General features: G+C 43.4%; 1 protein-coding gene across 4 annotated transcripts in view; it reads right to left on the bottom strand.

The window, feature by feature from the left end:
- The window catches only part of COL4A6 (collagen type IV alpha 6 chain), a 314,655-nt gene that overhangs the window by 66,895 nt on the left and 233,128 nt on the right, over nt 1-14,632 (bottom strand). For all 4 annotated transcript variants that reach the window (XM_040468485.1, XM_040468487.1, XM_040468486.1 and 1 more), the window contains exons 4-5: nt 7,652-7,786; nt 6,259-6,303 (exon numbers count right to left, since the gene is read on the bottom strand). In XM_040468485.1, the coding sequence (XP_040324419.1) occupies nt 6,259-6,303; nt 7,652-7,786 (180 nt within the window). The remainder of the gene's footprint in view (nt 1-6,258; nt 6,304-7,651; nt 7,787-14,632) is intronic.

The following is a 14,632-nucleotide window of genomic DNA, read 5'->3' as shown; positions in this document are numbered from 1 at the left end:
GAAACTTAACAGAAACCCATGGGGGAGAGGGGAAGGAAAAATATGAGGATAGAGTGGGAGAGAGCCAAAGCATAAGAGACTCTTAAAAACTCCCCACCCCCCCCCGGCCTATATGGGGGGGGGGGTGGAAGCGAGGGAAGGGTAGGTGATGGGCATTGAAGAGGGCATGTTTTGGGAATAGCACTGGGCGTTGTATGGAAACCAATTTGACAATAAATTTCATATATTAAAAATAAATACATAAATAAATAAATAAATAGATAAATAAATGAATAAATTCTATATGGTTGCTAAAAAAATAAGCAAGTCTCTGAAGAAGTACACTTCCAATCTTATTTTGTCATTACCATACATCAGGCTATTGCTCCAGTTAGGGATCTGTCTCCTCTTCTCCATGCTTGCTACTGAGGCTGTTTTTGGGGAATTAGCAATCACATAATTGATCAGAATTCAATAATTTTCTAGAGTGGAGCTTCCATGGTGCATAGAGTCTGCTTTTGTAGAGAATCTATCTTTTTGAATCTATAAAAGTGGATTGTGTGCTGGGTGGAGCAAAGAGATGACCGGAAACAACAGAAATCTAGATGGGTCAATAAAAGGTAGACTCCTACCCTCCCACATGCACTTTTTAACACGAAGTGTGTATATTTAGTAATTTGACAAAAACATGCCATGTATTAAAAAATCAACTTTTCAAATTATTAGAGGAAATGAGCTTTTGTCAAATTCTTATTGAGAAAATACCCCACAGAATTTTGATGCATTTTCATTGTTATTATAGTTGTCAGAGATAGACCATCTGTTGATACAAAAATATGAGTCTAGACTTCTGGATTCATAGAATGCTAAGAACAGAAGAATGGGCAATAAATTTATCTTTGCAATAAACTTGCTGTAATCTGTGCCTGCCCAGACTCAGGTGATGATTTTTAGCTGCACTGGGGAAACTGAGACAGCTTACTAAGTCATCAACATTTTATTACCAAATGAAATGGATATTCTTATTTGCCCTGAAGATCTACACTCCACCTTCCCCAGATCTGTGCCTTGGGAAGCTGACCTTTATGAACAGTACCACCTAGACTCCCTTGCCCTCTGTCTCCCAGTTGTATTTATTTGGCCACTGGGAGACACAAGCAGAAGGTCAAAGAACAGGAAGAGAAAGAGCACAGGTCATTTATTTCCCCCATTCCCTCCCTGGCCATATTTTTGGAAATGGCCACATTTCTCTACAAGTCTTGGCTGTTGTTGAGCAGCCAGTATTCCATGGGTCCAGGCCTGAGAGGGTTCTTAGTATTACCATTCTTTCTTTCCCCCTTGGGCCAAGGGGTGGCAAAAGTGATATTAGTTACTTTACAATCCATTGTTGTTCCCCTGAATCATGTCTATATCCCTTCATGCAACTCTCTTCAATCAACCCTTTCAGGTGGATTGTCTATTTCTTCCTACAATCCTGATCACCACTTTAAAATGTCCCAGCCAGAATTCAAACTGGCGCAGCCACTCTGGAGAACAGTATGGAGGTTCCTCAAAAAGTTAAAAATAGAACTACCCTACGATTCAGCAACTGCACTACTAGGTATTTATCTAAAGGATAAAGATAATACAGATTCAAAGGGGTACATGTGCCCCTTTGCATTGTCAACAACAGCCAAACTATGGAAAGAACCCAAATGTCCATCGACTGATGAGTGGATAAAGAATATGGGGTATATAATGGAATATTACTCAGCCATCAAAAAGAATGAAATCTTGCCATTTGCAACAATGTGGATGGAACTAGAATGTATTATGCTAAGTGAAATAAGTCAGTTAGAGAAGGATAAATAACATATATTTCACTCATGTGGAATTTAAGGAGCAAAACAAATGTGGGAAGGAGGGAAAAAAAAAAGAAAGGGAAACAAACCATAAGAGACTCTGTATGATAGAGAACAAACTGAGAGTTGATGGAGGGAGGCTCAGGGGGGAGGGACTAAATGAGTGATGGATATTAAGGAGGGCACTTGTCATGTTGAGCATTGGGTGCTATAGGTAAATGATGAATCACTAAATTCTACTCCCAAAAACAATATTACACTATATGTTAACTAAGAACAAATTAAATAAAAAATTTGAAGAAAAAAAAAATGTCCCATCCCAACTTGCTAGAGGTTATCTCTCAGCTGGGTAACAGGAATGAGTTAAGGCAAGACAGAGGCTGGCTCAGTATTGGGGACCATTTTTACTCCTGGGGCCTTGGTTCTGTTTGACACCAAAACCTTTGCCTGGCTTCTTATCCCTTGGTATCCACAGTATTTTTACTGGGGCTCCAATATTCCTGCAGTTTTCTTGCCTGAATTCCTAGTATCTTCCACCTGCAGGATTCCAGGAGTACTTGCTCACTCTTTCCTACCTTAGCTGAATTCTCTGGAATTCACCTCTGACATTTGACTTTGACCTGTCAGCCCCTTCCTGTCCAGGTGATACCATGAGATGATAGCTAAAGAATGTTTTGAGTCAGTTTTGAATTTTGAGTTTGTGTTCCAATCCCAACTTTGCCACTCCCCAGCTTGAGTCTCAGTTTCACAATCTGTGAAATGGAGATGAATAATACTACCTCATAGGGTTGTTGCCAACATTAAAATGAAATACACAATCACTTTTCAATTCTCAGTAGAACCACAGCATTTATGGCACTTTGCCTTTTCTGGTGTTAGTTAATGCTTTTATACACATGTGTGCCAGCTCTCTAAGAGCATGTAGCTTTTTGAGGGAGGAAACCATGTTTCTATATAAACGCAAGGGACTGAATGCACAGAATAAGAAGATGTGCTGTAATCCAGAAAATCCATGTTCCTCAGAGCCCAGACTTCAAAGGGAAAATTTCCATTTGTTGAGTATGTGCTCACTTTGAATGTATAAATCTGATATGTTCATTTACTAGTCTTTAGGAAGGAAAATGTTTGAGATTAACTTCATGAGAAAAGCTAAACATAAATTGCAAAGGACAACTTGAAAATTTCTTCTCCAGACTTATTTGAAATGAAAACATTTGATGTTTATTTATTTATTTTTGAGAGACAGAGAGAGAGTGAGCAGGAGAGGGGCAGGGAGAGAGGGAGAGAGAGAAACCCAATCAGGTTCCATGCTGTTAGCACAGAGCCCGATGTGGGGCTTGAACCCATGAACCATAAGATCATGACCTGAGCCAAAATCAAGAGTTGGAGGCTTAATCAACGGAGCCACAGAGGTGCCCCAAGAACTGAAAACATTTGATAAACATACATTTCTTGTGGGTGCCAACAGCCCCAACTTACAGCTGTGATATTATAAAAAACCACCCCTGGTCTATGTTGTGCTAATGTTGAATATCTTTAAAATGTCTTTTAACGTTTATTTATTTTTGAGACAGAGAGAGACAGAGCATGAATGGGGGAGGGTTAGAGAGAGGGAGACACAGAATCTGAAACAGGCTCCAGGCTCTGAGCTGTCAGCACAGAGTCCGACACGGGGCTCGAACTTACAGACTGTGAGATCATGACCTGAGCCGAAGTCGGATGCTTAACCGACTGAACCACCCAGGCACCCCATGTTTGTTCATTCCCCTGAATGATTGCTGTGGCCCTTGATGCACAGACTTGGATGATCATACAATGAATACTTGCTCACTTATGTTGAAACTATCTACATGACGCAAAAACAGAGTTTGGAGACTAAAACCAGTAACACGTATGTTACAGGGGAATCAGATTTGTGCAGTAATCCAGTTTAGTAAGATGTGTTGGGGAAGCTGTTGGTTTCAACTGCCAAAAGTAGAGCAAAATAATTAGTCTGACTAGGCCAAGGGTGTCTGTGTTTTCCTGTGTCTGTGGGAGTCCTGCCAGTCTGAGAACTGTTGCTTTTGTAGGCACTAGAAGTTGGAATCAGTCCCCCAAGTATTTCTTTTTTTAAATGTTTTTAATGTTTATTTATTTTTGAGAGAGAGAGAGAGACAGAGAGAGAGAGAGAGAGCAGGGGAGGAGCAGAAAGAGAGACCGAGACACGAATCCAAAGCAGGCTCCAGGCTCTGAGCTGTCAGCCAGACACTTAACTGACTGAGCCACCCAACCACCCCTCTGGTGTTCCTAGTGTTCTTAGTACATGGTGAATTCAGCCCTGGGGTCTCTGAGGCTTCTGAGTGGAGCAGAAGACCTATTCTGTGCTTTCAAGAAAGCTAGATAAGACCATTACACAAGACAAATAATAAATACTGTGGGCCATATGTAATAAGGAGCTAGGGTGTATAGAATAGACACCAAGGACTCCTAAGACACTAGAGATGGAAGGGAGAGGTAGGCAGTGGACAGAAGATGCTCAGTAAATACATCTCGAATAGATGGAAGAGAGGGAAGGAACAAGGAAAAAATCATTTCATGGAGAGAGGCTTGGAGCCTGAAAGTAATGCAATCAGTCAAAAGAAAACACATAGAGCCTTTGGTCAAGGGAAGGGCCGAGTGAGTGGGGTCCTCTATTGGGAGTGGCACATTAATTTGGAGGAATCTGGACACCTGTAACTCATTCTCCCAAGCAATGAAGCCCCAACGAGAAATGATCAATCCCTGCAAAGTCGATGGCTCTCTTGGCCACAAGTTGGAGGCAGAAGTGTCCAGCTGGACCCTAGGGCATGTTCTAGTCCAGAATTGGAATCAGCCTTTGTGTCACAGGATTCACTTCCTTCCAGCCCCCCATTAGAAAGAGACTAAAGGAGGAAAGGCATAGTACTGCTGCAAGCTTCAAATCCCCCACTCATCTCCAGTGGAAGCCAGCTCCGCAGGAGGAATGCAAGAGGTGATCTCCAGCTTTCTAGTTTTCCTCACCTAGTGGCTCCCAGAAGATACACAGTCTGAGTGGAGGCTCTGGATAAAGCGCAGATGGGAACACAGTCAGGATAAAATGCCAGAGGATGTTATAAAAGGACAGCCAACCCCATCCTCTTATTTGCCCGCTGGCCCATTTCTGGGCATTTTTCAGAGTCTGCAGTTGAATAAAATGCAAAATTCTGATGGCTTATTTGTTGATACATAGAACAAATACAAGGAAGCAAGACTTCTGTCCTCCAACTCCAAATGTATGCTAGATCTTGGAAGAAAATGGGTCAAATGATAATGTCTTTGAGTGTAGATCCATCAGTTTTTTCTGTATCCCCATAGTAGAGTCATAGCACCTAGCCGGCACCCAAGAAATACCTAGAGATTGTCACAAAGAGATTTAAGACCCCTTCCTTGATACTAGATGGTTATGCAGTATCACACAAAAAGCTGTTAAGTCTAGGATTTGCCAAACTGTGCTTAGATATGGCTCAGAAGAACCCCTTCAAGGCTGAAAGGATAAAAGCAGGCTCTAACATGTCCCTGAAATGAAGAAGCTCTATTTCTTCCTGATCTGTACTCTGAGCTTCCACACAACATTTGGGTCTTCTCTTAAACAAGATTGAAGAGCTCTGCTATAGAAAAACACAGATCAGGCTAAAGATGTAGTATATAGAGATGTGCCAAAAGACATAACTAAAAATTGATAGAAGCCAAGTTGCAAATACTGTATTTTCAAGGCTGGCGAAATGTTATTTATCATGGATTCTCCAGTGGTGAGATAAGTAGGGATACAGCATGAAAATCGAGAATCTAAGGGGTTGGACTGGATGTAATAAGAAAAGGAGACATCTGTGAGCTCCAGATTCCTCACTCATCTCCAGCAAAACCAGGTTTCGGGATAAAGGGAAGGGGCTGCCTGCAAGTGATCTTTGGAATGGTCGCTTTGTAAAAACTAAAGGGAAATTCACTCTGCAATGAGGTAAGGTGGAAGAGAACAAATTACTGGAACGAAATGTATCAAGATATCTCTAAGTATTTTTCTATGTAATATCACATGTCTTCATAATTTTCTTATAATGAGTACGTATGTGCTCTGAATGCGGCACTGTCTCCGCACTTCAGAACCAGTCCCTCATCCCTAATTAAAACTCCCCTCAGCTCATGAAACCTAACCCATTTTGGCTAAGGTATTGATGGTTTCTTATGCCTGCACCTGTTCCAACCATCTGATTTAGTGCTACCTGTAACTAAATCCCAGGGAAAGTGTGTGTGACCACCTCTCTTCAAACCTTATCACGTGCATCTCAACACTTGACCCAGAGAATGCTTGCATGCCACAGGATGTTGCTAAGGCTAAGACATTTGACCTCTGAAGCACAACCTAGAAGTGGTAATAAAAAAAAAATACCTCTGTGGACACACTCACCGGAATCCCATTGATGCCAAGAAAGCCAGGAACTCCCATGGGACCCTAGAATAAAAGGAGTAGGAAGAGGAATGTAAGAGACAATCCAACTGATGTCCATTAGATTTGGTGCGTTTGTTCATGTGATTCGTGACCTAAGTTTTTAAAAAAATTTTTTTAAACGTTTATTTATTTTTGAGACAGAGAGAGACAGAGCATGAACGGGGGAGGGTCAGAGAGAGAGGGAGACACAGAATCTGAAACAGGCTCCAGGCTCTGAGCTGTCAGCACAGAGCTCAATGCGGGGCTCAAACTCACGGACCGTGAGATCATGACCTGAGCCGAAGTCGGACGCTTAACCGACCAAGCCACCCAGGCGCCCCTCGTGACCTAAGTTTTTAGAAGTGTTTTATACCTCACTCTCCACATTGTGTCACCTTGCCTCTACCTAAGGTCTTAAACATGTCTGTATTCTGAGACCAGTTTTTATCTTAAGCAATGTGGTGCAAAACCTAAAATGATGGCTCAGTATGACATGTTGCTTTGAAACTGGGAAAACTGGGGTGGAGGGCCTCAAAAGGCCTAACCACAAGTTCCCCATCACTCTGCTCCCCTAGATGAGGTCTCCTAGGCAAATGGCCCTCCTTGTCAAACAGAGCAGGTACAGTTCCTGCTTATCCCTGAGTCTGGTTTCAGTTCCTTGATGACCCACTGTATTATTCAAACAAGCCTCCCTCAGGAGCCAAGGGGCACCTCACCCTTTTGCCACTACAAAGTCTGCCTCCCCCGTGTGGCCCTGTATGGTGTGTGGTGTCCTTTCACCCTGCGCTGTGAGCATATGTGAGTAATAAACCTGCTGTCAATGTTTTCTGTCCAGTATCAGGTGTCATGTCTTCTGCCATCCTCAGAACCCTAGGCTGGGAATCCCTCCCTTACCAATGGGGCAAAGAGGAGGTGATTAAAATCTGAAGGGAACATAAACTAAGTTGCTAAACTCAGCCAGCTACCACAATATGATCAATCTCCTTTCTTGCATCTCTTTCCCTACATTTGTAGCCCAGATTGCTTCCAAGCATTCCGACATCTTGCTTCCCAGTCTCCTTGCTTGGATTCCTGACCTCTATTGCCCATCTGATTGAACTTCTGACCCATGCCCACTCCAAACCCACATGAATTCCCACCCCAGCAAGCTCACGTGTCTAGCAAGTAGCCAATACATGCACTTTATGGCTTGCTTGCCATAGGAGTCTCTCTGGAAATAGGTTGATCTATTAGCAGCATATCACACAGCCTGGCACCAAGGTACTCAGGATTAGTATTATTTCCATAAACGAACAGAACTGAGATTTAGAACTTTTCACCTTCATACCTATGGTTCATCAGTCAAAGAAAAATCAAACTCTGGTGTTTTTACCTTATCTCCTTTTGGTCCATATGGTCCCAGGGGACCTGGGGAGCCCCTTTCTCCTTTCAACCCTGATAAACCACTAGGGCCATCAAATCCTTGAGGACCTGTTGGACCTTGAATTCCAATTGGTCCTGGTCGCCCCTAAGATGGAGAGAAGGAGTGCACTTAGTCAATAGAGTACTTAACATCAACGCTTCTCATTTTCCCATACACAGAGAATACTGTCATCTCTTCACTAAACAATTTTGGCTTAGAGATCTGTGAAGCATACCAAAGTTCCAGACACGGATCAGAAAAGGCTATTTTAGGGGCTGCTAAGCTTATTTGGATAGAACATATTTTATAAGCACATTTAATAAGATTCACGTGCACCAAGATCCTTTAACTTTGTACTTCTTAGGAGATTAGTTATTCAGGCGGGATAATATTGTCCTCTTCCTAGTTAATGCCAGGGCATCCATCAGATTGTCAAAATAGTGAAAGAACAGAATGCTGGAGAACATCGTGACATTTTATAACTCCCATTCAAGTGGCCAACCACATACTTGCAGTGAAGTCCAGAAATGGCAATGTCTAAAGAACACTGCCTCGGGGGTCCAGAGAGGGGAGAACCCAGAAACCCATGGGCTGACCAACCTGTCAAAGCCCATCTTTATTGGCAGATCCCAGGACCCCATCACTGCAACTGGAAACAGATGCTTACAGGAAACACACACACACACACACACACACACACACACACACATTATTTATTTGTTCCCTTTCTATATATCTCCTTCCCTTCAACCCACTATCTGTAGACTGTTGAATGTGTAAAATTCAAGAAGCCTGAAAATATCCATTAAGTATTAATTATAATAGCAAGAGGGAGAAGCTTTAATATTTTGAATGCTTTAGTTATAAAGTGTCTGTAACAATTAAGTCTGAAAATTCAGGCTGACATTTCAAAGCTGACCAAGACAGAGAATTAACCCCAGTGGGTGCAGCACAGGCGGGCTAGTCTATCATTTAGAACAAATCCCAGTAGGGACTGAATTTTCTCGGCAGAAAGACGAAAACCATTAGTAACATGCATTACCTCTCAGAGAACGCAACACCATACCAGATAGAAAGCTTATTTTCATGAACGCTTCCCACCTCTACCTCTTGGCCCTTTTACTGACTGTCTGCAATTTCCTACAGACCTGTGAAAAACTCAGAAAAGCCCATTAAACATGCCCTTTAATATTCACCTTCAATGGTTACTTTTTAAAAGGCTGGAAACAGGACAGATGCTTTCTGGAGTGGCTACAGTCACGTACTGGAGATGCAAGTGGTCACCAGCTGTGTGGGGCCTTTGGAGTAAAATTTCCAGTGTCAATCAGGCCCACAAAGACCAAGGACTCTTGCAAAGAAGTACAAAGAAGTACATCTCTTTTCCTAAAGATGCAATTTTCTGGGGGCACCACCCACCACTTGACCTTCTCTAGCACCCAACATATAGCCTCTTCTGGGTGCTGGGCTCTAGACTGCTTAAGGAACTTGTTTCTGGGAATGATGGAGCAGGGCATGAACTTTCACTCTTTCGGCCCTTACCTCCCGTAGTTGGAATTTTGTTTACAATGATTCTGTTTATTTGTTACCCTTGTAAACTTTTACTATGTATGTATATATGAAACTAAAAAGAAAAATAAATTATCTATCTATCTATATCTATGTCTATCTATCTATATCTAAAAATAAAAAGAACAATACTTTAAAAAATAGTGCTGGGGTGTTGAGGATTAACAAAGAAGTCTAAAATGTGGACCTCGCTTTCAAGACTAATGTACCCAAAAGCAGAGCAAACAGCACAAATCCAGAACAGAGCCTAAGTAGTGCAGGAACACAAAGAAAGGGTTGGCTGTGGAGGGTTTGTGAAATGCTAACATTCTGTTCATGTCTGGGGGGAGTCACGGCCCACACTGGAAAGGCTGAGTGGGCCCCAATTGAGGTGGGCCTGAAAAGCAAGGAAGGAAGTTGAAGACTTGATATAGTAGCAAATAGGGAACCCTCGAGGTTTGGGGATGGGAAGGGGAGGATGGGAAGAAGGCAGCATTTCAGGGCTGAAACTCATCAATGAGCATTCAGGAGAACATGTGTGTGTCAGCATGAGGCCAGGGCAGCATGCCTGGGGCTGGAACAAGGGAGACAGATAAGAACCAGCTGTTGGGGGAGGAGGAGACCAGTTGGTGGGAGGATAGGGGCAGGATGGACTTGCTGAGGCCATGTTATTACTAGCAGAGAGGATGTGGTCAAGGCACTGAATGCTTGACCCAAATCTGAGCCCTGCCCAAAGCTTTTCCACATCAAGGGATGGGAGGTGGAGAGCACCATAAACCATTGAACTGAGAAAGCAGACTGTGGTGTGGCCCAATTCCCATTTTGCTCACATCACTAGAGCCTGAGCAGTGCCTGGCATGGGCACATGCCATGGGCTGGCACGTTCCAGCTCTGGTCTCTTGCCTTTGTAGAGCACATGCTCAGCAAGAGTAACTAAAGAGACTTAGGAGTGAGACAATTCTAGGTCTGGACTTAACAGGAAATCTGATTCCATCCATAAAAGGCAGGATTCCATGGCCCGCTTCCTTTCTCTTGGCTGGGTGGCCATGCTGAATTTGCCACAGTTGTAGAGCCAATTCTACCGTTCCAGCCGGAGAGCTTAAAGTGACTCTCTGAAAGAACTCATGGAGGGAGGCAAACCATAAGAGACTCCTAAGAACTGAGAATAAACTTAAGGTTGATAGTGGGTGGGAGGGAGGGGAAAGTGGGCGATGGGCATTGAGGAGGGCACCTGTTGGGATGAGCACTGGGTGTTGTATGGAAACCAATTTTACAATAAATTTCATATTTAGAAAAAAGAACTCATGGATTCTTTGATTTCGAATTCTTTTTTTAAAGCGGTTTTTGAAATGGCACCCCTCAGGGGAATGTATACCTCTGAGGTACAGTGTCTGGGCTGGCCCCAGCTAGAAACCTCTCAGATTGATGATCAAGGGGCCAGAAGCAGGGCCTGTGGGATGTCTCAAGGCTTTGAGATACTACTGGCCCAGAACTGCCTCCTCAGTGGGTTTCCAGGCCCTTCTGGAGCCTGCAGTCATAGGATATGAGACAAAGAATCTTCCTACCCACTGAGGTCCTTTCGTACAGTGGCACAGAGCACCACGAACAAATGAAGGTGGCCAAAAAAAAAAGTGGGGGGGGGAGACACGTTTCTTTTGTGCGTTGTTTTGTCAGCCATCTCTAGATATGCTTATTCTGTGCTTACAGCTATGTGTTCTTTTTTGCTCGTCTCCAGTACACAGGGTTTCTGTCGCAGTGCCCAGCATATTGTTGAAGCTTAATACTAAATCAATAATGATGAACTGCTTTTTTTTTTCCTCCCAAGAAGCTATCGGTGGCACTTTTCAAAATGGCCAGCAGAGGTCAGTGTGAGAACATTGTAGCTACAGATAAGCAGGTAGGTGGGTGGGCCTCTCTCACTACAAATAAAATCAAACCAGTGTCAGAGAAGTCACAGAATGTTCGAGCAGAAAGGGTCCTTGGAGACCATTTCATCTAGGTTCTATTTTATATAAGGGGTGGGGGGCAGGCCTGGAGAAGGGGAAGGACTTGTTCACGTCACATAGCTGGTGAGGAAAACAGCATGGGACTCAAACCAGACTGCCTGCTGCCAGTGTGTGGCTCTTTCCCTGTTTGCCAGTGGCAGATGTCCTAGGGGGTCCTTGAGGCTGCCCCCCCCTTACCCAGGCCCGCCCCTGGGACTGTCCCCATCAGTAGGCTGCAGCAACCAGATGCTCACACATCATTTCTCTCTTCCTAACTTTGATCATTTCACAGAACCAATCTGAAACACCATCACTGTTTGGACTGCTAGCAGAATTTCAATGGGCTTGGACCAATGCCCTGCCCTGATACATGTCATTTATTTTGGCAAACAGACCGAGACAGGGCAGAAGGGACTCCTCCAAGTCTTTCCAACAAGCTCTCCTGCCTCCATCTGCTCGGGATTTTAAATATGCACAGCAGGGTCTAATTCTCAAGAGAATGAACTGGGACTCAAGAGAATGCCTGAGGCCAGGAACTGCAGTTCCTGACTGAAGCCCAGGCTGGCTGCCTCCTGCTGACGACAGTATGTTGGGGTTAGTATGCAGCTAAAGGTCACCTTAGATCACACCACACCCACATCCCCAACCCCAGATAACCAGGGTGACAGACTCAGCAATGGGTCTGCATATAAAGGACAGTAGTCCCTTCTTATTTACGGATATATATTCCAAGATATATATGGATTCCTGAAATTGCAGGTAGTACCAAATCCCATATATATACTATCTTTTTTCCTATAAATACATACCTAGGATAAAGTTTAATTTGTAAACTAGGCACAGTAAAATATTTACAATAATAATAAAATAGAACAAGTATAGCAATATACTGTAAGAAAAGGTATGTGAATGTGGTTTCTCTCAAGATATCTTTACTGTTCTGTACTCACCCTTCTTGTGATGACGTGAGATGATAAAATGCCTACATGATGAGATGAAGTGAGGTCAATGACGTACTCACTGTGATGTAGGGTTAGGCTACTATTGACCTTCTGACCTATGGTCAGGAGATCATCTGCTTTTGGACCATGGTTGACTGTGGAAAGTGAAACCATGGATAAAGGGAGACTATTTAGTACACATATACAGAAATAGTATCTACAAATCTTAAAAGCACATGCCTCAGACTAGGTAGGATTGTGAAACAGAGAGAGCTGACTTTTTATTACTAGGCCCTTTCTCTCTTCTTATCCCTCCCTGAAGTTTCCAGTGTCCTTCTCCCATAAAATTAAAATTTATGCCTACTGAAGAATCTGAAACTCATTCCCACTGAGGCATAAATGACTTGACAACAACTTAGAGCTTTACTTCTCCCTAAGGGGATTTGTATTTTAATGGAGAGCAAAGCATTAAGCTAGGGGATGCAAATGATATCTGTGAAGCAGAAGGGAAGAGGGGGGTGTGCCCAGGCTTTCCTAAGGATCCAGCTATACAGCAGAGGTTGTTCGGTGCTGTTACCTGGTATCATGGTGCTGGATCTGGAATCAGAAAGATCTGGAGTCAAATCTCATTACTGCCATTTAATAGCTATGTGACCTTGGGCAAGTGACTCTAGGGCTCTGAGGAATAATAGCTCTGGTGTAAATTATTGTAAGCATTTAAATGAGTTAATGAAAACAACTGGCATGAAAGTATAAGTTCTCTTTCCTCTTTAGGTATCATTCATGGTAAAATGGAGAAGTTATGATTGGGTACCTAATGTTCCTTCTCTTAAGTTTAAGTGGGTGATGCACACATATCATGGAGAAACTCTCTTTGGGGCAGAGATGTGTGCCCAGGAATGAACGAGCATGTATGCCAGTGTCCCACATCTGTGGAGAGCATTTCCCCCCTTACTCAGTGTTGGTGCCCTTGCTCTCTTGGGCTCGTTCTCTTAAAAGAATTTCCTCTACATGCTAATGACTCCCTAGTCTGAACCTCCAGCCCCAATTTCTCTTCTCAGTGTGCCAGGTTCTTATAGCTAATGGCTTACCAGGCCTCTCCACTTGAATATTCCATCACAAACTCAACATGACCAAAGCTGAACTCATCATCTTCTCCTTAAACCCATTCCCCAAACCAGCTCCTTCCTCTTGAGTTAATGGAACTAACTCAGAAAATGACAGTCTATCCACAAAGTTGACTAAACCAGAGGCCCAAGGATTCCCCATGACTTCTCTCTTTCCCTCATCTTCCACATCCAATCCACCGGCAAGGACTGTCAATTCCACCTCCAAAATACAACTCAAACCTGCCCATTTCTCTCTATCTTGATGGTCTTCTTTCAGGTCTTCCTCATGTCTCCCCTACAGTGTTGCCACAGCTTCCTAGTTGGTTTGCCAACCTCCAATCTTGCTTTACTTTCTCTTAGCATCCTGCCCCAGGGCCTTTGTACATATCTCTGCTCTCCTGGTTAGCTCCTATTTATCATTCAAACTCCAATAAAGTTATCAGCTCCTCCAGGGAGCCTTCCATGATTGCCCCCACCCCACAGTATGGGCTAGGTTGCCTGTTTGTGCCTATACCCCCAACAGATTGAGCTCCTTGGGGGCAAGTCCTGTGTCTTTTTCCTCACTGAATCACTTGTACTAAGTACAGTGCCTAGTACACAATGGGACCTCAGTAAATGCTGAATGAATGGAGAAATGAATGAATGAATATACACACTGAGAAGCCAGTGGCCAGGTACAGCAATACCTTCATTGGAAGCCTAGATAGCTGTACCAGAGTACAATCAAGAACCATCTGATCACAGAGCCACATAAAAGAGAGCTGTATAAGACTTAGGAAATCATCCAGTTCAGGGCAGAGAAGCTGAAGCCCAGAAAGGGAAAAGAACTTGTCAAAATCCATGCAATATCAACTCTGCACATATAGGAAGGGAGGGGATAAGGCATCAAGGCCAGAGACACAGAACCCAGTGAGGAGGTTGTGACCTCCAGGAGAGAAATAACGGTGACTTGGACTACGTTCATGGCAGGAAAAGACAGGGAGAAGATAGATTTGAGAGAGAGTTTAGAGGGTAAAAAGAATAAAACTTAGTGCTAGAATCAAATTTGTGGGTAAGACAGAGAGGGTTATGAAGGATGACTCCCAGGTTTCTTGCTTGGGCAACTGAGTGGATCTCTTCACTGACCTGAGGAAACCTAGGGGAAGAAGAGTCGTGGATGGAAGTTGAGGAGTCCACCTTTGGAGAAGTGGGGATTAAGATACCTGGGACCATTTAAGGGGATATTCTGCACCTGCTGTTCTCACTAGACCATACGTCTGAGAGGGTAGGGAGTTCAGTTGACACTTTTACCACAGTATCTCCAGAGATGCTGTGTCTGGTATGTGGTAGGCACTCAAAATATAATTCTGGAGAAAAAGGTGTAATTGTGGA

Source organism: Herpailurus yagouaroundi, unplaced genomic scaffold (assembly GCF_014898765.1).
Source record: "Herpailurus yagouaroundi ecotype Mexico unplaced genomic scaffold, PumYag 67700, whole genome shotgun sequence".
In the NCBI taxonomy this organism is placed as follows: domain Eukaryota; kingdom Metazoa; phylum Chordata; class Mammalia; order Carnivora; family Felidae; genus Herpailurus; species Herpailurus yagouaroundi.
The sequence above is the reverse complement of the archived record's forward strand: the minus strand, read 5'-3'. Positions and strand labels throughout refer to the sequence as shown.